Here is a 23242-nt window from a genome sequence, read left to right on the forward strand (position 1 = left end):
ATACTGTTTAAAAATAGCAATAATTTAATGGGACGTTTAAATCAAAGAATATATAATATATTTCCTGTTTAAAGAATGAAATATTATTTTCGTTAAGTAATAAGTGCTCATTAAGTATATTGAATACCAAGGGTACTAGGTAGAAAAAATAAACCATTACACTGGTTACTCTTTTTTTATAGAAACCAAATGTAGTTCTGTTGTATGATAACAATTATTTGCGCCTTTTTAATACATTATTATTAGGAAGGGTCAAACGCTATCAGTAGTAAATTTGAATAGTAATTAAGTGAAATATAGTAATTGAGGTATTATATTTTACTGTGCCTAGTACAGATATTATAACTGATAATTAAATTTTTTAATTAAATCAATGCTTTTATGTATAATCATTTGAACTCACTAGTATTTATTATCATTGATCATTATTAAGTACTCAAGATTTGTTATTTCGAATACGTAAGTTTTATAATTGAGCTGAAAAAGAATAATATTGTGCATATTTTTTTACATTTATCAATATTATTTGACATTTCATTATATTATTATTAACTTGGATGTTTTATGAATTATCAAATAATATTAAATGATTAGTTAATTGTTGAAATATTATACCCCCAAAAATTTTTTTCGATGTAGAATGTTAAAAATTTTAAAATCAGTTCTTATTGTGTTCTTATTATCCATATTGTGATTATATTAGAGACATCTCATCATTTTAAAATAAAAATTATTAAAGGAGTGTTTATTATACTAGTTATAGTTTGAATCTATTGATATTTAACAAACAACAGAATTGTATTTTGAACGATTGTAATGGGTTAAGTATTGATAGTACTGTACACTATAAGTGAACTGGAATAGAATGCTTATTAAATAAACATTTCAAAAATATCATTTCATCTTCATCTTCATCAAAAAAAAAGTGACTTGTACTATATATAGAATTTGTATCGTAACTATAAATATATAAACTAAACTGAATACAACTTGCCTAATGCTAATCATCATCTTTACTAATAAACTTTGTTTATACTTGGATGTACCTATAACATGCAAAGATTTATTGTAAGACTTATCGTATGTTAAACATGTCATAGTCTTTGTTCTATTACATGGTTCAACTTTTCTTTGTAATTTCATTCAAAACTTACATAGTCATTTGTAAACTTTTAACTATAATGTTTAATTAAGAGTATGAAAACTGACAGCATTATTTAAACAGTCATTCAGTAGCTTCAAGTTCTTGATAATGAATCAAAATTCTGAATATAAACTATACTCTCCAACAAATAACAAAATATAGAATAATTCTATCGAAACTTTAATAAAATAATTTTTTTTAATCTAGTTGAATTTCAATATTTGTTTTGTCAATTTTTAACTGGCTATATTTTTCAAAAAATGAGAAATGTTAATATTTATTGTATACTCATAGTACTAAGTTTTCAAAATAGTAATTGTGTTTTTATAATTTAAAATCTTAAAATTATTATGCTTTGAATAGTATATGTACCAGATTTTGTAATCATATTCAAGAGTTTGAGCAAGAACTAGATTCATTAGTGCTATGTTAAATAATTTTTTAATTATATTTATAATTTTTATTTTCAATATAAGAAATTATTTTGGAAACATTAAGAAAATATTTTTAAAAATTGATTTTTTTTTAAGTCTATCAATTTTTGAAAGAAATATTTACTTTTATTAACTCAACAAACGCATTTTAAAAAAATGTTTAATTCTAAAAGCCACAAAAATATTCTTGGTTAAAAATATGTGTTTAGCACTGAAGATTATGATATAAGTGTATGTAAATGCTTTTTTTTTTTTGGAAATATTTTTCTGGTATTTAGATTTAAAATTTTTAAATAATATTATTATATTATAAAATAATATGAGTTATTAATAGTATAATAGACAATATTTTTTTATTAGTTTTAAAAATATTGTACTGATTTTTGTATGTCATGTTTTTCAATGACTAAGTAATATTTTGAATTCTTATAGTTTTAATAATGAATTTGGAAAATAATAGTGATACATTACTATTTAGAAGATCACGACGGACTGAAGAATCAAATGATGGTAAATTGAGTTTCCAAGTTTATAAGTTACTTAAATTATAAAAAAGTGGAACCAACTGATATTAATTAAAATAATTTTTTGGTTAATAAATAACTAAAGCCCCTTTTACTTATTTTTCAAATGTTTTAATTATAAATTGTTAAAAGCTGTTAAATTGAACTAATTGTATTGTTAATTTTCATCAGATATAAAACTATTAACTATTTAACCATTTTTGCATACTAATTTAAAATTTGTTATTAGATTTTTCATATACCTTTAATTTTTTAAATAACTACCAATTAGTAAAACTAGATTATTAAATAAATAATTAATTATAAATTACTAATACAATATATAATACTATAGTACTATAATACTAATATTAATTAAAATAAATTGCTAATTACATATTAAAAATATACTTAATGATATTCTAAAAATGTTTTGTTAATTTTTGTTTACACAAAAATAAATAACATTTTATGTTAGGCTAGGAATAAAGGAAGCTGATAAAGAAGTCTATAGACTTGCTAAAGTAAGAGAAAAATTATATAAAGATTATCACAATGTAAGATGTATAAAAAATGTATCAGAAGTAGTAAAAACACCATGCTTACCTAAAAACAATGAAACTTTTCAAAAAACTTAATTCCTTTTTCATAGAAATTAAAATAAAGTTTTATAATTGGATTTTCTATACATAATTAAGAAAAAAATATTACCAAGATTAAATATATTAGGTGCTAATTGTTGATTTTTTAAATCACAAAAAAAAATGTTGATGTTCTCTTTTGTTTGGACCCAATATATAAATAGGATTTCTCGTGGAACGAAAAATTGGTAGATTTAATTAGGAAGAAAGAGGTATGGAAGGCTGTAGCATCAATAAAAAAAGAATAAAGTAGTAGACTTAGATAAAATGTTAGTAGGAAGAGATAAGATATAGATTTATGTGTGGGTGAGTGAAGTGAAGAGAAGCGTCTGGTGTGCTATGCTATAAAAGAATACCAATGAGACTGTAATGTAAGTTCTATAAAACTGTAGTGAGACCAGCTATGATGTATGGGTCAGAGTGTTGTGCGGTTGACAAGTAAGTGGAGCAGAGAATGATTGTAGTAAAGATGAGAATGCTTAGATGGATAAGTATAGTGACTAGAGAAGATAGGATAAGGAACAAACACATAAGAGGGAATATAGGTGTAATATCAATCGTGGATAAGATAAGAAAAAATTAATTTAGATGGTTTGGTCATGTTATAAGGAGATGTTATATGTTTCAGTAATGAAAATTAATGTTGAGGGAAGAAGAGGTAGAGGAAATATGTAATAAAATATATGTATATTAAAATATTATAATTTATTTATTATAAATTATAAATTATTATTATATTTTAAGGTTCTATGTTTGCTGCTCCAACTTTCTTATCAGTTGATCAAAAAACTGATTGTGGTTCTACCTCTCTTTTAGAAGACAAACAATATTGGTGTGAACAATGGGTATTAGCTCATCGCGAAGGAAACGTAACTGAAGAAAAGAAATATGTTGCTAAAAAAAAATGTATGTTTAATTACATTAATTGATGAGTTGATAAAATAGGGGTAAAAACAAAAAAGTTATATACATATAATATCATGATATTTTCATCTAGATATACTTAAACTTCTTTGTTTTAATTATCCTCATGTTAAAATTTTAAATTCTAAAGTATCTAAAAGAAATTATTATTTTTAGTTTTTTCAAGAACATTTAAAAAAAAAAAGGAAAAAAATAGCATTCTTCATAAAAAAAAAAAATTAACATGTTTATTTTAGTGCTTGAAAAAAAATCAAAATCTATTAAAATATTTTAAAACACAACCATATTTAGTCACAATAACTTTTATCCAGCAAATATTTTGTGTTACTTTTTTTTTAAATCATTTTTATTTATAGACTACATAAAAAACATTTATTTTTTTGCCTCTAATAAAAATAACAAATTTTATTCAAAATTTCAAAATGCCTATTTTTAGAAAAAAAATTTGACCAGTTGATAAAATCTTGAGTATAAGTACTTATTGAGTTACAAGCATTTTTAATACATAATGTGGGTGTATAGTGCAGATGGATACAGCTTTGTTGGTGTATATTTATAATGCATAAACTTACCCCGTTATTTGCTCGCACTATGTATTAAAATGCTCATAGCTCAATAATTAACTATCCTAAAATGTATTTTATTTTTTTGTTATTGGAAACTTTACATCAAAGCTAATATATGCATATATCGTAGGCTAAAACTTATTTTTAAAAAAATAATGCATAATATTTGCTGGATAAGTTATTAAGAATGTTGTGCGATATTTTATATATTTAGGTTAGGAAAAAAATTAAGGGTGTTCCAATAACATAACAAAGATTAGCTTTTTTAATAATTTTCTAAATAATTATTACATTTACAATAACAATTTTTTTTTAAATCTAAACTATACTAATACTGACATAACTTTTAAATTAAGGAGTATAATGTTTTAAATTATTGTTAATAATTTAGCTTCAAAATGAATTAAATTCACTTTATTATTTCAGGTGTCGTAATGAATTCTTCTGATGAAACGGCATCAATTGAATCAAGTTTAAATTTAAATAATTTAAAAGATATTAAAAACCATCAACCAAGGAAAAAAAAACTCAATTTAGATCAAGTTGAATTGCATTTTTACTGTAGTTGGGAAGAATGCGGGTATAGTTCATCCAGTTTAAAAGATTACTTTTACCATGTTAGTGAGCATATTGATTTTCTTTGGACTGAAGAATGGCAAGGAAATAAAGAGAGTAAGTGAATCATAGATTGATTATCTAGGGATAAGCTAAAATTAAGGATATTAATGTTTAACCAGGGCTAGGAAGTTTTAGCAAATGCATATTTTTATTGATATCTCTTAGAGCATTCAAAATAAGATACAAATTTGTTTTACATTTTCCAGATGTCTTATACAAATTTTATTTTGTTAATTTTTACATTTTTACAGTTTTTGGTGCTATTTTGCTCAATTTTAGGTTTAAGTGCTATTTTTAGCTAGATTATATATATATATATATATATATATTGTATTGAAAAAAAAATAATGCTAACACATAAATATGAATATGATAACGAAAACTAACAAGTATTTTGATTATCAAATGTGTTATATTCGATTGTTGTTGTCAATAATACAATTCATGTCATTTCCAATAATTTGGTAATTTCATGTCAAACATACTACTATTATCGGCATCATCGTATTTACATAGGTCTTGGCGTTATCCTCATATTATCTACATATACAATGTTTTTATTTTAGAGTAAAATTTTTATTGTCCCACCGTCATTTCTATGTGTTTCATCTGTAGTATTTGAAAAGTGGTGTGTTAATTGTTTTAAAAATGCCAAAAGTAAAACAAATTTATCGAGTTGGCTACAATATTATGTTAATGAATTTAGTCTTAATATATTTTCAATCAATGCAAGTGTATTGTTTTGTAAAATTTGTGAAATTTAAGTTCATTCTGACAAAAAGTTCATTTAACTTTTTGATATCACAACATTTAAAAAGTTGCAAACATATAAAAGGCTTTTGTCCGATATGAAAGTAAAGTTAATCGAAAACAGCAACAGTTATTGATAAAGATAAGTAATAGAAAATCATCATTCAACAAAGATTTGTGTGAGGCCCTTATTTCCGCTAATATTCCTTTAAATAAATAAAAAATTGAAAATTAAAGACATTTTTGGAAATGTATACAAAAAATGATATTCCGAGCGAAACCACGTTGCGAAAAAGATATCTAGTCAAAATTTATAATGATACAATGGACGATATAAGGAAAACTATTTCAGACAATAAAATTTTGGTCAGTATCGATGAAATGACTGATGTAGAGAATCATTACATTGCGAATATAATAGTCAATATTCTTGATAAAAGTTGCACAATTTTTTTTACTAAATTTGAATGAACTAGAAAAAGTTAAGCACTTCACAATTAGCAATTTTTTTGACAGATTGATGAGTTTATTATAGCCAACTAGTATTCAGCATGATAAAGTAATTTTATTAGCTTCGATGCGAAGCTGAGAAGGTATTGGTTTTACTAAGATGTGTTTAATTTTTTTTATTTTTTTTTTGTGTCTGTTACCACTTTTTCTCAGCTCTCACCGAACCGATTTCTTTCAATGATACGTCAAAAGATCAAAAATCGTATCTAGTCGAAGACATTACCCTTTAAAATTAAAAAAAATTCCCTCGTTCCCCGAAAATGGGGGAAACCTCCAAAAAAATTACAAATTTAAAAATCGCTAATTTTCGAAATTTTTTCAATTTTTTTTACTTAAAATTGCTATAACTTTTTAAAAAATAACCAAATCAATATAATTTTTTTTTAAATAGATGCATGATATCATTACCTTTCATTTGGTATATTTTTTTTTTATATGTGACCCTTTACTTGCCCACAGGGGGGGATTTAAAATGACAACTTTTTCACAAAAAATTTACTTCTTCAACTTGATTTTTGAAAATGTTCCGGAAGGTCTGACACTTTTATATATATCTTAAATTTAAGCTTATGTAATGTTCTTTATTATGGTAAAAAAAAATTTCGGACTTTATTTTATCTTCACGGTGAAAATGGCTACCGAATGCTATTATTGTGTGAAAATTTTCGATTTTGTATTTTAAATTTTTAACTTTATAATGATATAACTTATTGAAAAGTGTATGGATCAACATAGTTTTTTTATGAGAAATAATATTTTTTAATTATCCCTTTTTCATTTGACATACTTTATCTGAATCAGGATATTAATAACGAACTAGCAGATCATGTTGCTTTTGGTATAATCCACCAATTTTTTAAAATTAAACACTATCTAAAGATTTGCATCGAAGCGTTTTTTTTGATAGTGATTTTAATCACTGTCAGATATCATAATATTTGATCCAACTATGCCACGTCACCACTGTGCCGTGATCCCCCTGTGCTGGGTTTTTTTATCTGATAGTACCTAGACAACCTAAAATGTTTATCAAGACCTCCAATCTACTACTGTGTGATCTTAATAGCATGACTAGACATCAAATAAGCACTTTAACTGGTCTACTAACAAGACATGGTCATTTGTTTAAACAACTTTATGCAATGGGGGTATTGGAACCACCATTGTACAGTAAGTGTGGAGAAAAAGAGGAAGACTCTTTTCACATAATGTGCGAATGTGAAGCCTTGTGTACACTCAGATCAAACTACTTGAGTAAACCTTTTTCTGAAAAATAAGATATCAAAAATCTAAGACCCAGAGAGATACTTTATTTCGCCAAAAAGATTGGACTTTTTGGTCATTCACAGGGGGTGACTTGATAGTCCATCATTATACAATGATAGGTATAATGAAATAACATTTTGGTGTGTAAATCGAATCAAGACAATTCGGTATAAGGTTTGCACAATGGACAAACAGGTCTGAGTGCATGGGCATTATGTTCACCTCACTAATAACTAAAACTACCACCAGAGCCAATTTTAACTTGTTAGAGAACTTGGTTTAACACAATAATTTATTATTGCAAGAATTTTGTGATAATACACCGTATTGTTTTCATGTTGGACAAAAACAATGCTGATAATATTAAAGGCGCCTAAAATTTCATCATAAAACCTGGATTAGAAAATACCTTGACGTATATTAAGTCGAACTTTACTACCTTAACCTTAGCTATTGAAAAATTACAACAGCAACATGTACCACTATCGGATTTAATCAAAATTGTCAAGGATATTCAAAACTCATTGGAAAATCTTAGTGATATAAAAGGAAACGCTATTCAAAATAAGTTCAATAAGGTATTGGAAAAAAATTTTGGTCTCTCACCATTAATAAAAATATCAAAAGTTCTAACGTGTGAAGAAATATCACAAAATTAATCTGGTCTTTCTGAAGATTGAATTTGTAACGACTTAGCATTTTTAAATACGCACCTGTGACATTTGATGATGTTGAGCGGTCATTTTCAACATATAAAACTATTATCAAATAACCATAGATCATATCAAATCAAATCATATCATATCAAAAATGTAAGAAAACATTATTCAGTGTAATTCTTTAGTTAAATAATATAAATTCATTTAAAATTAATACATTACAAAATTAATAATATATATATATTTTATAAAATAAAAATAAATATTCAACTGTAACATTTAAGCTGTTTTAAATAGTTGTGTTTAAAAAAATTATTATTAAAAAAATTTTGTATTAAAATTGTAATATGCATATTTTTTTTGTTTTTAGTGCTATTTATAGCGCTCATTGTAGTCTTTATAAGTGCATTTTAAAGTGATAAAAATCTATTTTATTAATGCTATAATATCCGAGCCCTGATTATAACACATCATACCTGAGGTTGTATTTAGACATTTAGCAGCTTCATAGTATGTAATATAACATTATAAAAATTAATATGATTCAAAAATGTGCAGCTCTCCTTGTAATACATCAGAAACTTTGTGCTGGATGTATAGGGTAACTTATGCCTTCTTTTAATATAACCCTAGCCATGCTTTTATGTGTAAGTATTAGAGTTTGATTTCACTGGGAATCAAATCAAGATTATGCACTTGGCTACTAGATTTACACATACTCTGTAGCAGAATTAATATATTTTCATAGAGAAAGTTACACGTAAATAACAAACAAAAAATTAGTTATATATTTGGCATCTAATATGATAATATTATAACTTTCATTACCTAGATATTTTAAATTATCAATATTTCAGGAATAAAAATATCAATACTTATATATTGTATGTTATAAAAAAATACTGTGGCAAATTGAATAATAAAATAGTTCTGTTATTTGTATATTGCATTTTCTAGTTTTAAAACTAGAAAATACAATATAGAAATTTAATAAAATTGATATTGTCATTATTATAATTAAAAAATTTATGTTTTATTTTAATTTTAGAATGGTTTATTTGTTTATGGAATAAATGTTCATTTCAATCAAACTGTGAAGTAAAATCTACTACACATGTTAATTACCACGCATACCATACCAGACTCAAATGTGTTGGTGCTGCAATTCTAAATCTTCTAGAAATACCTGTAAGTATTTTTACCTTTTGCAATCAAATAGTTGTTCAGTTACTTTTGTAATAGGAATGTAAACAAAACGATAATGGAACAAATATTTTACCTGATTTACCTGATGAATTTGAATGTAATTGGGAAAATTGCAATGAACGTTTTGAATGTATGCAACATTTTGCATACCATGTCGCACATCATTTAAATATTATTGAATTTAATAAACAAGATGTAACTTGTCCATGGACAGGTAAATCTATTTTAATATTTTAATTCAGTATTATAAAAATATTGTATTATATTTTATAGATTGCAATTTAAAATTTATCAAACGCTCACGATTAGTTGATCATATGAAAAGTCATACTTTAGAAAAAATGTGTGCTTGTCCAAACTGTGGTGTTATGTTTGCTACTTATACAAAATTAAAAGATCACTGTTGGCAATCAAATAAGGGTAATTTATTTTAGTAAAAATAAAAAATGTTTGATAACTAATTATAAATTTTACAGATAAAAGTAATCATCAATGTACACTTTGTCAAAAAAGGTTTTCATGTGAAAGGCTTTTAAAACAACATGTTCGTTTACATATTAATTACTTTAAGTGCCCTCAATGTGATGCTTCATTTTCTAGAGCTACTCAATTAGCTACTCATATACGATATCGTCATATAAATGTAAAACCTTTTAAATGTCATTTGTGTGATTCAAAGTTAGTATCAATAATTTCATAAATTTCTTTAAGCAATTGTTTAAATATCTTGTTTATTAAATTTTCTTCTAATGTAATGTATTAAAAACAATGAATACTGCAAATATTGAAGATAGATAATAGATTCTATTAACATAAAAAATCTAGTATCAAATTCTGTTAATATTAATCATCTAGCAGATATAAATTATTGAACTGTTATATTAGTTATAATATAATAGTGATAGAATAAATTTTATTCAAAATTATTCTTTAAATAAACATTTTGAGCCAACCCCCCAATTTTCCTTTACTTTTTAGTATATTCTAATGGTGAAAGAGTTGCTTTATTTAAGAAAATTAGAAAGCAAGCTAGACTAAAATTTTTAAGCATTTATAGACAATTTAAGACATCAGCTAAAAATGTAAACAGAAAAAACTGGATTTTTTTTTTTTAAACAAATTTTTTGATAGTTAGATATTATAATTTTTTAAATTTATAATCATTTAGTTAATGAATGACTTGAAATAAAGTATACCAAATAAATTGTTAAATATATAAATAATGACATCATGGTAAAATAAATACCTTCTCATCTTTGCACTGAAACTATAATTTGTTATAACAGCAAAATCATATACTTCCCTTAACCACATTTTTTGTTAGCAGGGACTTAATCACAGCACTTAAAAACAAAACAATTTAAAATAAGATCTGAGTTCAGATGTGCTCTAATTTTCAATTAAATATACATTTTCTTTACAAGACAATTTTTTACAATAAATATTTATACAATATTTAATATTATTATATTATTTAATATAAATATTTTCTGAATGTGGTATTAGAGTTATCAGATTGGTTTTAGTTTTTGAGATAATAGATAATTAGTAAAAATTAGGCAATTAATTGCTCATTAAAAAATAATTAATCTTAGTCATAGTTTCCAAAATTGATTTTGAATATCATTTTATAAAAAACAAAGCTAAACTTTTTTTTTAATCTTAAATCAATAATTATACTTTTCTATAGCTAAATTTTAGAAATGTATTTTTTATGTTTTTAGTATAACTAGATATTGAAATAATTGTTCTTAATAGTAATTAACTGTGAAAGCTTAAAGTTTTAATATTATCACAATATTTTTATAAAAATTATTTTTATTTCTAAAATTAAGTATATTTTTTAAATAAATAATATTAAAAAATCATTTTTGACATTGTAAAAAAAAATTTTAATTAGATTTCAAGTATCATCATTATCTTTTAAGTTATGTTGTGATCTTGTGCAATAATTCAAAACAGTTACATGTTTATACAGCTCAACACTTAAAATATACTAGTATTTTCTCATTCATTGATAAATAATTTATATAAAATTGTTATAAGAGTTTTAATTATTACAATTATTGTTATATGGAAGCGAAACATGGACTACTGCAAGAGTAGAAATAAGAAGAATAGAGACATTCGAAATGTGGTGCTATAGGAGGTATAGATAAGATAAGTTGGCCTGATGAAATTACTAATGAAAAAGTTTTAGAAACGGTATCTGAGAGGAAATTAATATAGAAGAGTATACAGAAAAGGCGAGATGAATTAATAGGTCATATTTTAAGACACGATAGGTTGCTATTATTAATCTTAAAGGAATAATCGATGAAAAAAATCATAAGTGGAAGACCAAGATTGCAATACATAAGTCAGATAATAGAAGATGAAAGATGTAATTTATATCAAGAGGAAGGCTAGTGATAGTGAAACAAGTTGCTACAAACCAATTTTTAGATTGAATACCGCAGAAAAGAGAAAGAGATTGAGTATTAGTGTAGTATTCTATTATAACCATTTTATAAATTGTTTATTTTGAAAAAAAAAATTTTTTTTCAATAAACAATTAATTACATAATTACCTGATTTTCACTAATTAGCTATTATCTTAAAAACGAGAATCAATATGATAATTTAAGGTCATTTAGAAGCAGTAACAAACTTTTATTCAAAATTTACTAATATATTGTTGGACGTAAAAAATGTTTGATTTTATTTGTATAGTGTTATATAGTAATTATTTACCTTTTTTTGGTAAATAGTATATTTTTATTGATCAAGTCATTTTAATCATTTAAACATTTATATGCTTCAATCTTTTGGATAGTTATATTCATAGGCTTAGGATGGTCAATTTTTTTATAATGGGGGCTAAATTTAATTCTTGCTCCTCTAAATAATAATTTTGGTGTAACATTATATAAAATGTTGTTGAATTTTGAAAGGGGGCTTAATTGTAAACGAGAGGCTAAGCTTTCTACCCCTTAAACTCTATCCTAATGATGTCTTGTACTAATAATTTACTACATAATATAATTTAACAAATATAAATATTTAGAGTTAACACCCTTTTTAAGTTATAAGGGATGATTCTAAAAAGTAATTATTAGCTGATAAATCAATGTTATATGTAACTTAAAGATATCAAAAATTGTTACAAAAACATGGTTTGAAAACATCAAAAATTTATCATTTGATTTTGAAGTGGTCTTTTACTGATTTTCAATGCTATATTTTACATGTTTCACTTTTTTCTCAAACTTCAAATTTTTATAGTGTATAAAACAGATATATAACTAGAAAATAATATTTAATATTTAGTAACTTTGATTTGTGTATAGTAATTGCTGAAAATTATATTTATTACTTATTAAAAATTCATATTCTATACGAAAATATCCATTTTGGATATCTCATTTGCATACATAAAAATATTTTTCAATTTTCATCTAGGCTAATTTTTATCATTTTTTTTATTTTTTTGAAAGATTTGTTCGTAAACAAGATCTTACAAATCATTTAAGAATACATGAACCTGGACCATTATTTAAATGTTCAAGAGACGAATGTGATTTTTCTTGTCGAAGTGAATTTGCTATGAGAAAACATATAGGTATCCAACATTATGAAGGAGGAGCAGAAGAATTGTATAAATATTATTGCCATCTTTGTGATGATTTATTTATGAATGGTTCATTTCTTACTAAACATTTGAAAAATGATCATAACTTTCATAAGCCATCTGGTTTAAAACGATTCAGGTGAGATTTATAATTAATATCAAATCAACTACAATTGTTTAATAATAGTTTTACAGATAAAACAGTTGTTACCTACATTCTAACACGTCGCTTTTAAAATCTTTACAAAAATTCAGTTAGTGTAAAAAATAATCTTTTATTAAAGTTTTAGGAGGAAAATTATTTTTAAATAGTTTGTTACATGGATATTTGGTCAATTTGCTTATTAGTTTTTTGGTTGGTATTGATTAAATTTAAACATTAGATTTAATAAAATGAAGAGTTCCTTGAATTTCATTACAAGCAATATTTTTTAGGATATGATAAACATAGCAATAACAAATTATTTTTTATGTTAAGTTTTGCTAAAAAATTTTGTATTGAATATATTTCATATATATGTTTTACAGTTAATGTCGTTCCATAAATTTGAAAACATTTAATTGAGAGCTTAAGCTCCTTTTATATCTTTTCATATAGTTATAGTCATAAGCACAGTTTTATCAATATTTTTGGGTGATTCTAGTTTAAAATTTTCTCTCTTGATAAGTATTACTTTTTGGAATTAAAGAAAAGAAAAGTTGTACTTTACATTTGTTGGTTACTTAAAAACTACATTAATTTTGGATATTATTTATTAATTAAATACAGGTACATTGAAGATGATGACGGCTATTACAAATTGCAAATGTCTAGATATGAATGTTTAGATATTCAAGAGCAAAAAAGTGTGAAATTAGTCAATCCTAAGAAAGTTGTTTTGAGGAAGAAAACCCAGGATAATCTTTCTAAAGTATTTTTTTTGTTTAAGTATATAAGTTTATAAATAGAAAATATTTGACATTGTAATTCAACTAACTGGTTGTATTCCACTTGTAAAATTTTTTTAATATCAATTTAAATATTAAAAAAACATCTCATTATATGCTCTTAAATAAGCTACTGAAAAGGGGTGGCCCTGAGACTCCAAGTCCATTCTTGTCAGTCTCAAATAATCATACATATTATCAATGTAATTATTACCACACTTTAATAGCTGTGGGTGACATTAGGTAGTTTTAGAGTGAACTTATAATACTATATCGTTATCATGCCAAATGCCAAGTGTAAAAAATGACCAAATTAGTTAACAAAAATAGCAACTTTAAAATATTCTCCTTCATGTATAATTAATGTATAAAATTTAATATAATATTGAATACATCAAATTGTATGAAACAAAAGAGAAAGATTTATTTCACATTGTATGTGAATGTAATATTCTGGCCACATTAAGATCTAAACATTTGGAAAAAAATTTTCCCAAAAAAGAAGATATTAAAAACCTTAAACTCCAAAAGATACTTAATTTCACTAAAGAGACAAGACTCTTTGAATATATATAGGTGTGGCATAGTAGGACATCCTATATATTTATATAGTCTTAGATATTCAACAATGGCAATAACATTTCTGTAGAAACACTTATGTGGAGAAATCGAATTAATATAATTCGGTAGGAGATGGGCACAATGAACCTATAATTCTTAGTTAATGGGCAGTTTTTGCCTAATTTTCTAACAACTAAAACTCAACTATAAACTATAAGATAAATATTACAAATTTAATTAAATTAGATCAAACTAAATTAAGTAAGTTCATATATTAAAGAGATGATTAACAATAATTATTTTTGTTTTATAGGATCAATCATTAGAGTTTGTTGTTGAAATAGAAGATAAAGAAAGTGAAGATGAAGAAAATGAAGATGATATTTAGTTAAAGAAATTTCCTACTTGCAAAATAAAATTGATTTGTATTATTCCTTTTACTTAATCATATTTTTATAATTTAGAATTATTTTCTTTTAAAAAACTAGAAGTAATTTTTTAATTTTAAAACTATTTATAATTTTCTTATTGAATTTTTATACAAACAACTTGACATACTTATAAATAAAAATGTATACGAAATTCAACATTAAATATTTGGATAATATGTGTCTTCAAATCTTTTTCTTCTCATTCTCAAATTTTCATTTCTATATTTACGAGGAATATAATATCCTAAATGATCATTTAACCTTCTTTCATTTAGTGGATCTTGGCCTAATTCAAAGAAACGCCTTCTTGCTTCAAATGGTCTGGTTTCAAACTGAATTTTATAAATTCTTTCCCAGTCGTATATTTCTGGCTCTAGGTGATGCCTTGGTCGATGAGATAATAAAAGTTTATGTCTATCATGCAACCATATTCTAAAAAATGTCAGTAAAATCAATATTTTATGAATAATTAATTTAAAAACCATAAGGAATATATTATTAACAAATAAAATAAATAAATAATGATCTAACTAGACCAAATTACATTTAACTAAGAAGTTATAGTGATTAATTTATTCAATCCAATTTACAATTTAACATAGTAAAATAAAAACTATCTATATTAATGATGGCAATACAATTATAAAACTATAATCACTAATGGGTTAATATTGATTTCATGTATATTCTATTATATTTTATTAATATTAATTTTTTAACAACAGAATTTTTTCATACATTATCCATTTTAAATGAATTAAATGTATATAATTTTCACTAATTTGTTTATAAAATTATTATAAATAAGTTCCTTTAAATAAATGTCAAAATCTGTACTCTTCCAAAGAATGGTTAAAAAAAATTACCTTTTATTGATATCATTAATATTTGCAACAACCTTCTCTTCTCCTAGATATGGACATAAATTATGATCACGATTTTTTGGAGTATTTACATAACAGCTTAATAAGTTCTTTAATACATTATCATTCCAACCTAAAAATATTAAATGCGTTAAAATTTAGATAGGAAAAAATTAATTTATTTATTACTAACCAACAACTTTATTATCTTTTATGTTTTGAAAGAGTTCAGAAGTTCTGGTAGCCCAACAATCATTAAAAGGTTTAATAGGACAATTTATTTCATCTTGACTTTTAAAGAATCGTACTGTATTTAACTGATATACATAAAATGACCATAATTTGCCATTAGTAATAATTGATTGATTTACAAAAGGATAAGTAATCTCATTACAAGTAGTAAATCCTAGAATTTATAAAATAATTTTATAAACAACAAAAAAGCATATCAATAAATAATGTTTTATAAAAATTACTAACATCATAAATTTAAAATTATTGAAAATAAATATAATTTAGCTGGTACTATACTATAGTAAGTAACTGTAAATTATCTGCTAATAACACTAGTTAACAAAAAAAAAAATTTTCTTTTCTATGATACAGTAGAACTCCAATTATCCGAACTCCGATCATCCGAATCGCCGATTATCCGAATCACTTTCAGAAAAAATCAGAAAAAAATTTGTCCTAAGTCCGCGGCGTCAGTGTAGGCACAACACGTGGTAAGAGTTCCCAATCCAGTTCCGGCGCATTGCAGTCACCTGTCATTGTTTATTTTGATTAGTCAGTGAATGGGTCCCGGTCCCCATTAATTCGGATAATTGGAGTTCTACTGTATATAATAGTCATTTTTTATGTAAAATCTTTCGCCGAGTCCGAAAATGAAATCCAAACTACAAAAAGTAGAACAGTTTTTAAGTTATTGCAAAATTAGTGTTTTTCGTGTGTCACAAAAAAGTGTTTACATTATTTTCTAAATATCTTTAATTGCAGTTCAACCAATTTTCAATTTTTTTACATAAAAATAAACAATATTATATTATCAATAACTTTTGTCTTGAACAATTTTTGATCTGACTATTTTCTCGTTTGCTATATATCAAAAAAAATTCAGAGTTATACGTAAAATACACCAATAGAAAATAAATTTATCAACAATATATTCAATAGATGTTATACTCTAATATATAATAACAAAAAAAATGATATATTTTTATAAGATTGATAAAAAAATAAAGATGTTATGCGCGATTGAAAAAATAATACAAATTTCCTAATATCGGAGTTTTTTTAATTTGTTGCTTTTATTTTATAAAATACAGAAAAAAAATATTGCAAAATTACTCACAATATTACTTTTGAACAAAATTTCGATTTTTTAAATAACTTAAGGTTTTTTTCCTATAGATTTATAGGGATATTTTTAAATTAAGTTAGTTTTACAGTTCAGCGGAGTTACGTTAAATTTTCGTTTATAAAAAAAATATGAAAATTCTCTAAAAATATTAAGTGATTTGCTATAGAATTAAGAAAATTGAAACTGTTCTAAAATGGATTTAAAAAAATAACTTTTAATAAAGTAAATTTCATATGTTATTCAAAAAATAAATAAATAATAAGTTTTTCTTTTACTGATTGTTTTCAAACAAAAAAAAAAACAATTATAATTTTAGCTATTATAATATTATACTCAATCTTATATAAAACAACAAGGTTTGTTATTGTAGAGTTAGGTGTTGCTATTAATAAACAACCGAATTTCATTTGTTTATTGATAGCAACAAACTAAGTTTTAAAGCTGTTTTACTGTACCAAGGAAACACCAAATATTCAATTCCATTTGCGCTTGCTGTAAATATAATATTTCTGACGACATCTGTAAAATGCAACTTTTACTTATGAATTAAATAAATTTTTTGATAATCATAAAATTAATTAAAAAAATATGTTAGCTAAAATTATAATGGATTTTTTTTTTGAAAACAATCAGTAAAAGAAATCTTATTATTTATTTATTTTTTGAATAACATATCGCGCATAACATCTTCATTTTTTTATCAATCTTACAAAGTAATATATCATTTTCTTTGTTGTATATTAGAGTATAACGTCTATTGAATATATTGTTGATAAATTTATTTTCTATTGGTGTATTTTACGTATAACTCTGAATTTTTTTTGATATATAGCAAACGAGAAAATAGTCAGATCAAAAATTGTTCAAGACAAAAGTTATTGATAATATAATATTGTTTATTTTTATGTAAAAAAATTGAAAATTGGTTGAACTGCAATTAAAGATATTTAGAAAATAATGTAAACACTTTTTTGTGACACACGAAAAACACTAATTTTGCAATAACTGAAAAACTGTTCTACTTTTTGTAGTTTGGACTTCATTTTCGGACTCAGCGAAAGATTTTACATAAAAAATGACTATCATATGTTATAAGTCAATTTTGTTGTAAACTAGTGTAATTTATGATTTTTCTAACAATATATGTTTATTAAATTTATACATAAACTTAAAATGAGATAAATATATTTACAAAAATAGAATAGAGCAATTTTTTTTTTAATTATTGTGTATAATTTAAGTATAATACACCTAATGTGATGAGGTTAGTCTTGATAACATGTACTTTACTATCTATGTGGGTTTCACTCCGAAGAGATTCACCAACAACCGTGATCAGCATTAGCACTAGGTGCTATTTTTCGGGCATGGAGGATTAGTGAGCGAGGAGCGACAAGTTGGTCCACAGTCACTGAGTGTTCAAACGGAATGCCAGCGCCAGACAACTAAGTAACCATTTACCTCTGGTTTGCACCAATCTAGGGTACCCTGGTACTATCCAAGCCACTACGTATTATGGTATACGCAACCTCTAGTGTATCTCTCCACTGGGAAAGGCCAAGACCTGTCTCTCAGCTGCTTTCCCTGAGGCCAGCATTTAGCCATAAACCACAAAGTTAGTCACCACAGATCCAAGCCCCCCTGATATGCGGTAAACCGGTCTGATAACGAGTGTTGGGATGGCAGACAATGACTAGGCCATCATTTAGGGCGCCCGTCCTGCCCCTGGTACGGAAAATCTCCGGGGGGTATTCAGCTATGCGTCATCAACTTTCATCTCAGCAAGTGCCTACCCGAATTGAGTAAGTGCACTCTGGTTCAGTTGAGTAATAGCAAGCCAGACTATTGGTTCCCACACTGGTCTGACGGAGACTCTGGCTCTCGATTTGGTACTGTTTAAAATTATATATTAATCAGTGTTATTTTTGTAAAATATTGGATGTTAATCTTTTCTGTATTTAAAGATTTACTCATTGTTTGCATATATCTAGAGCCTCTATTCCTTTTTTTGAAGCCAAAATTAAAAAAATTTACTGTTGTGATAAAGGTATTAAAAAATGTGTGTATGACCTAGGAAAAATGTCCTAGTTGACCTTCCCTAAAACTAGTAATCCCACAACCTAAAAAAATGTCTATACTTATTTCTACCCAATGTTATACTAAAATAAGATAAATATATTATAGATAATATGAAAATACTTAATACAATATAAGCAATGACATGGCAAAGGTACAGTTGCAAAAACTAAATTTTTCTAAAGAAAAACTATTAAGTAAAGCCATGTGAACTTGAAAATTATTCTTTAGTTTTCTGTGTTATTTCTATTTAGATATACAGATATTTAATTAAATTTTTTTGATTTTTAGGATTAATATTTACTGTTTTCCTTGATTTCTTTTAACTAAATACCTTTTCCATGTCAATGCCTCAAATTATTAACATATTAATAACCCTGATAATGAGCTTGTCCTAACAACCAAGCAAATGAAGCTAATATTGCTTGAGCATGTATGGCTTCTTGATGTTCATCTTCACCAAAATTAGGAGGCCGATTTTCCAAATATTCATTTGTATGTATTGATAAAAAACCAAATTTCTGATCATCATTTGGCCAAAAACCTAGAATCATAAATACACAATTTATTTTAAAAAAAAAACCCAGCACAGAGGGGTCGCAGCACTGTGGTGACGTGGCATAGTTGGATCAAGTATAATGATATCTGACAGTGATTAAAATCACTATAAAAAAAAAACGCTTCGATGCAAATCTTTAGATAGTGTTTAATTTTAAAAAATTGGTGTATTATTACAAAAGCTGCTAGTTCCTTATTAATATCCTGATTAAGATAAAATATGTCGAATGAAAAAGGGATTATTAAAAAATATTATTTCTCATAAAAAAATTGTGTTGATCCATACACTTTTCAATAAGTTATAGCATTATAAAGTTAAAAATGTAAAAAATAAAATCGAGAACTTTCACACAAAAATAGCATTTGGTAGCCATTTTCACCATGAAAACAAGTCCAGAGGTCAAATTTTTTTTTTCCATAATAAAGTACATTACATTAGCTTTAATTTAAGATATATATAAAAGTGTCAGACCTTCCAGAACATTTTCAAAAGTTAAGTTGAAAAAGTTAATTTTTTGTGAAAAAGTTGTCACTTTAAATCCCCCCCTGTAGGCAGGTTAAGTGTCAGATTTAAAAAAAATATACCAAATGATAGGTAAAGACATCAAGCATCTATAAAAAAAAATTATATTGATATGAAAATTAGCAAATTTTAAATTTGTAATTTTTTTGGAGGTTTCCCCCATTTATGGTAAACGAGGGAAATTTTTTCAATTTTTGATGGTAATGTCTTCGACTAGATAGTATTTGTGTTCTTTTGACGTATCATTGAAAGAAATCTGTTTGGTGAAAGCTGAGAAAAAGTGGTAACAGACAAAAAAAAAAACACATCATAGTAAAACCAATACCTTCTCAGCTTCGCATCGAAGCTAAAATTACACATTATCTCTTAATGTATATATTAATTTAAATTAAAATAGATTTAACATTTCTATAATATACTACAATTTGAAAACTAGTTGAAGCAAAAAAAAATATATAAAAAATGGTTTTAGGTCATTTTACTTTAAACTAACCAGGAATTGATACACCATGTCTTCTTTCATAAGCCAATTTATGATAAATTTTTGGATCATAATCATAATTAGGGATATGATATTCTTTGTATTTAATATTATGTACATTTGAATCAAAAGATAGTGAATTAGGTGAAAGTGCATAATCTTTGGGTAATATTTCAAGAGGTAAGTTGTGACGAAGCTGAATAGTAGGTTGGCCAAAATAATGGATCCATCTGTCAACAGGATTCTTCAAAATTTCTTCTGGCTCATTTTTTTTTTTTCGTATTTCTTGATCGTCTTTAGTGGCTGAAAAGCCATGGACATTCCAAAAAGCTTCTATCCTTGGTTCATAGTCTATCTAAAAAATTCAATAATATAATATTAAATAAAGAATATGCAATACGTTTTTTTATCAAACATTTTATCTTATTTAATAAATTTAAAAATGTTGATGATTATACCATATTTTGATTTAAAAATTATTGTACTAAAGGAAATTTTTAACTAATTATGACAGAAATTTCAATTAAACAATTTTTAAATAATTCATGATATTTGGTACAATATTTCTGCTTTATTCAGAATCAAAAAAATAACAATAGTCTAAAATATACAATATACAAAAGCTTCAATGCAAAGCTGAGAAGGTATTAATTTAATATGTTTTTCTTAAAATTGCTATAACTTTTTTAAGAATTAACGATTCAAAATAACTTTTTGTTAAATAGAGATCTTACATATTTTCTTTTTGTTTGATATTAATTTTTTTAAAAACTGACTATTTACATGCCTACGGGGGAGGACCCAAAATAGTAAAATTTGTTTAAATTAACTTTTAAAAATGTTCAAATATAGTGTCCTTTAAACATATGTTACATTAAAGCTTACATTACGTACTATAAATTAAAAAAAAATTTGTCTCAATGACTTATTCTCTATGTACAAATGGCTGTCATAATTATAAACATGTTATTTTTGTATTAAAACTTTCGATTTTATGTTTTCAACTTTAAATTGCTATAACATTTTGAAAAATGAATAGATCAACACAAATTTTTATTTTCTAAATACTTTATGTATACTTCTTTCATCCGACATACTTTTTTTTTAATTTGGATAATTTCCCTTTATACAGGCACCATTTAAAATTTGAAACATATGAACAAAAAGTAGAACTTTTGAAAATGTTCTGGAAATACTGCGTATTTTAAATATTTGTTAAATTAAAATTTGTTATGTACTAAAAAAAAAAAATTGTCCTAACAACCTATATTTCATGTGCAAATAGCTTTCAAGGTTGAACATATTTATTAAATATTCATATAATACACTTATATATGATTACATTTTTAATCAAGATATAAATAAGGAAATAGGAGTATATGTTGCTATTGTAATTATTCATCAATTCTTTAGAATTAAACACTATCTACAGATTTGCATCAAAGCGTTTCTTATGATAGTGATTTTAATCACTATCAGATATCATCTATACTTGCTCCAACTATGCCACATCCACACTATGCTAACATTTTTATAATTTATAATTTTTTTTTTATAATTTAGTACAATCTCTACTAAATTTAATTTCCTTACTTGAGCTTCAAATAAATGAGGGTATTCAGATGCTAGGTTAGCTAAGAATATTCTATTGACTTGATCAACTATACTTTTGGCTAATCTATTATCTGATGTAGTTTCTAATGTATCATTATAGTTTTCCAAGGCTTTGATACTTCTATATATAATTACATAGTATTTTATAAATGTTATATTATAATTATAATTCATATAGAACATAAATTTAAATTTTAAACAAATAAATAACACAAACCTATTTCTATTATATTCATAAACAAAAACATCTTCAAGCTGAGGTTTAATAGCTTCAATAAAATGCTTGCAATCTTCATTTGTTAGGCAATTTGGTAAAGTATCTATTTCTTTAATTTTTGTTTTAGTTATAGTTTGGGAAAAAGGTAAAAAATCATATGGTATTACTTTGTCTTTAATAACTAATGACTGCCAACCATAATACCTGTAATACAAAGAAATATGACTCGAGTCTATTTTATAAAATTTATTATATATTTATCACCTACCTAGGAATATTAATTCCAATAGTCTTTTCTTCAATTGTATGTAAATTGCGTATTTTTTCATGAAATTGTAACTCGGAACGTAACTTAGTAGGTTCTGGGTTAAGGTCTAAAATAGGAGGATATTTTACAAGTTTTTCATTTTGGGAAACTTTGGTTAAAAAAATGGACCGACTAGATGGATTAATTATACTACGTTTTAAAATTCCAATAGACCACATGTTATAATTTCTAGTGAAGTATACTACAATGAAAAGAAACACAAACAATTAAAACTCATAAATCCACCTAAGTGTACATGAGATAAATCATATAAGTGTAAAAAGTAAAATATTAATAAATAATAAACATTAACTTACTCCATTCTTTACTATCAGAAAAATACTTTTTTTAACAAGATTTTGTGATAAAAAACTTATTATCAGCTATCAGAATAATCCATAAGCAACAGAGAATAATATTACTCTATGATAAGCATGCGGAATATCATAAGTTCAAAAAACAGTTACACATATTATCTATTATTATATCATAT

At 24.8% G+C, this 23242-nt stretch overlaps 2 protein-coding genes across 5 annotated transcripts; one reads left to right on the forward strand and one right to left on the reverse strand.

Annotated features, from left to right (window-relative positions):
- Positions 1-252: 252 nt before the first annotated feature.
- On the forward strand, positions 253-14926 carry LOC126893761 (histone H4 transcription factor-like). 3 transcript variants are annotated; one of them, XM_050664238.1, is made up of 11 exons: positions 253-459; positions 2011-2088; positions 3467-3628; positions 4639-4884; positions 9064-9203; positions 9258-9435; positions 9495-9641; positions 9698-9899; positions 12698-12970; positions 13601-13742; positions 14633-14926. In XM_050664238.1, the coding sequence occupies exons 2-11, from the start codon at positions 2019-2021 to the stop codon at positions 14705-14707; spliced, it is 1635 nt and encodes a 544-aa protein (XP_050520195.1). In that variant the 5' UTR covers positions 253-459; positions 2011-2018; the 3' UTR covers positions 14708-14926. The 3 variants fall into 3 exon arrangements, with proteins under 3 accessions (XP_050520195.1, XP_050520197.1, XP_050520198.1); XM_050664240.1 differs by lacking the exon at positions 2011-2088; XM_050664241.1 differs by lacking the exons at positions 253-459; positions 2011-2088 and adding an exon at positions 2560-2605.
- Positions 14909-23172, reverse strand: LOC126893758 (28S ribosomal protein S30, mitochondrial). 2 transcript variants are annotated; one of them, XM_050664235.1, is made up of 9 exons: positions 23067-23172; positions 22711-22951; positions 22443-22646; positions 22205-22346; positions 20624-20966; positions 19426-19593; positions 15807-16019; positions 15617-15746; positions 14909-15182 (listed from the first exon to the last, which is right to left on the reverse strand). In XM_050664235.1, exons 2-9 carry the CDS (start codon positions 22926-22928, stop codon positions 14909-14911), a joined length of 1692 nt encoding a protein of 563 aa, XP_050520192.1. In that variant the 5' UTR covers positions 22929-22951; positions 23067-23172. The 2 variants fall into 2 exon arrangements, with proteins under 2 accessions (XP_050520192.1, XP_050520191.1); XM_050664234.1 differs by lacking the exon at positions 23067-23172 and having other exon boundaries at positions 22711-23060.
- Between the last annotated feature and the right edge of the window lie 70 nt (positions 23173-23242).

Source organism: Daktulosphaira vitifoliae, unplaced genomic scaffold, assembly GCF_025091365.1.
Source record: "Daktulosphaira vitifoliae isolate Bord-2020 unplaced genomic scaffold, ASM2509136v1 Scaffold_1, whole genome shotgun sequence".
Taxonomy (NCBI): Eukaryota; Metazoa; Arthropoda; class Insecta; order Hemiptera; family Phylloxeridae; genus Daktulosphaira; species Daktulosphaira vitifoliae.

Excerpts from the sequence above, each read along its gene's own strand:
- LOC126893758 (XM_050664235.1), bottom strand. The coding sequence starts at position 22,928 with ATGTGGTCTATTGGAATTTTAAAACGTAGTATAATTAATCCATCTAGT. Across the intron at positions 19,594-20,623 it reads ACATGGTGTATCAATTCCTG|GTTTTTGGCCAAATGATGAT; the intron begins GTTAGTTTAAAG and ends TTATGATTCTAG. Across the intron at positions 15,747-15,806 it reads AAAAGATAATAAAGTTGTTG|GTTGGAATGATAATGTATTA; the intron begins GTTAGTAATAAA and ends TAATATTTTTAG.
- LOC126893761 (XM_050664238.1), top strand. The coding sequence starts at position 2,019 with ATGAATTTGGAAAATAATAGTGATACATTACTATTTAGAAGATCACGA. Across the intron at positions 2,089-3,466 it reads GACTGAAGAATCAAATGATG|GTTCTATGTTTGCTGCTCCA; the intron begins GTAAATTGAGTT and ends TTATATTTTAAG. Across the intron at positions 9,642-9,697 it reads CTGTTGGCAATCAAATAAGG|ATAAAAGTAATCATCAATGT; the intron begins GTAATTTATTTT and ends TAAATTTTACAG.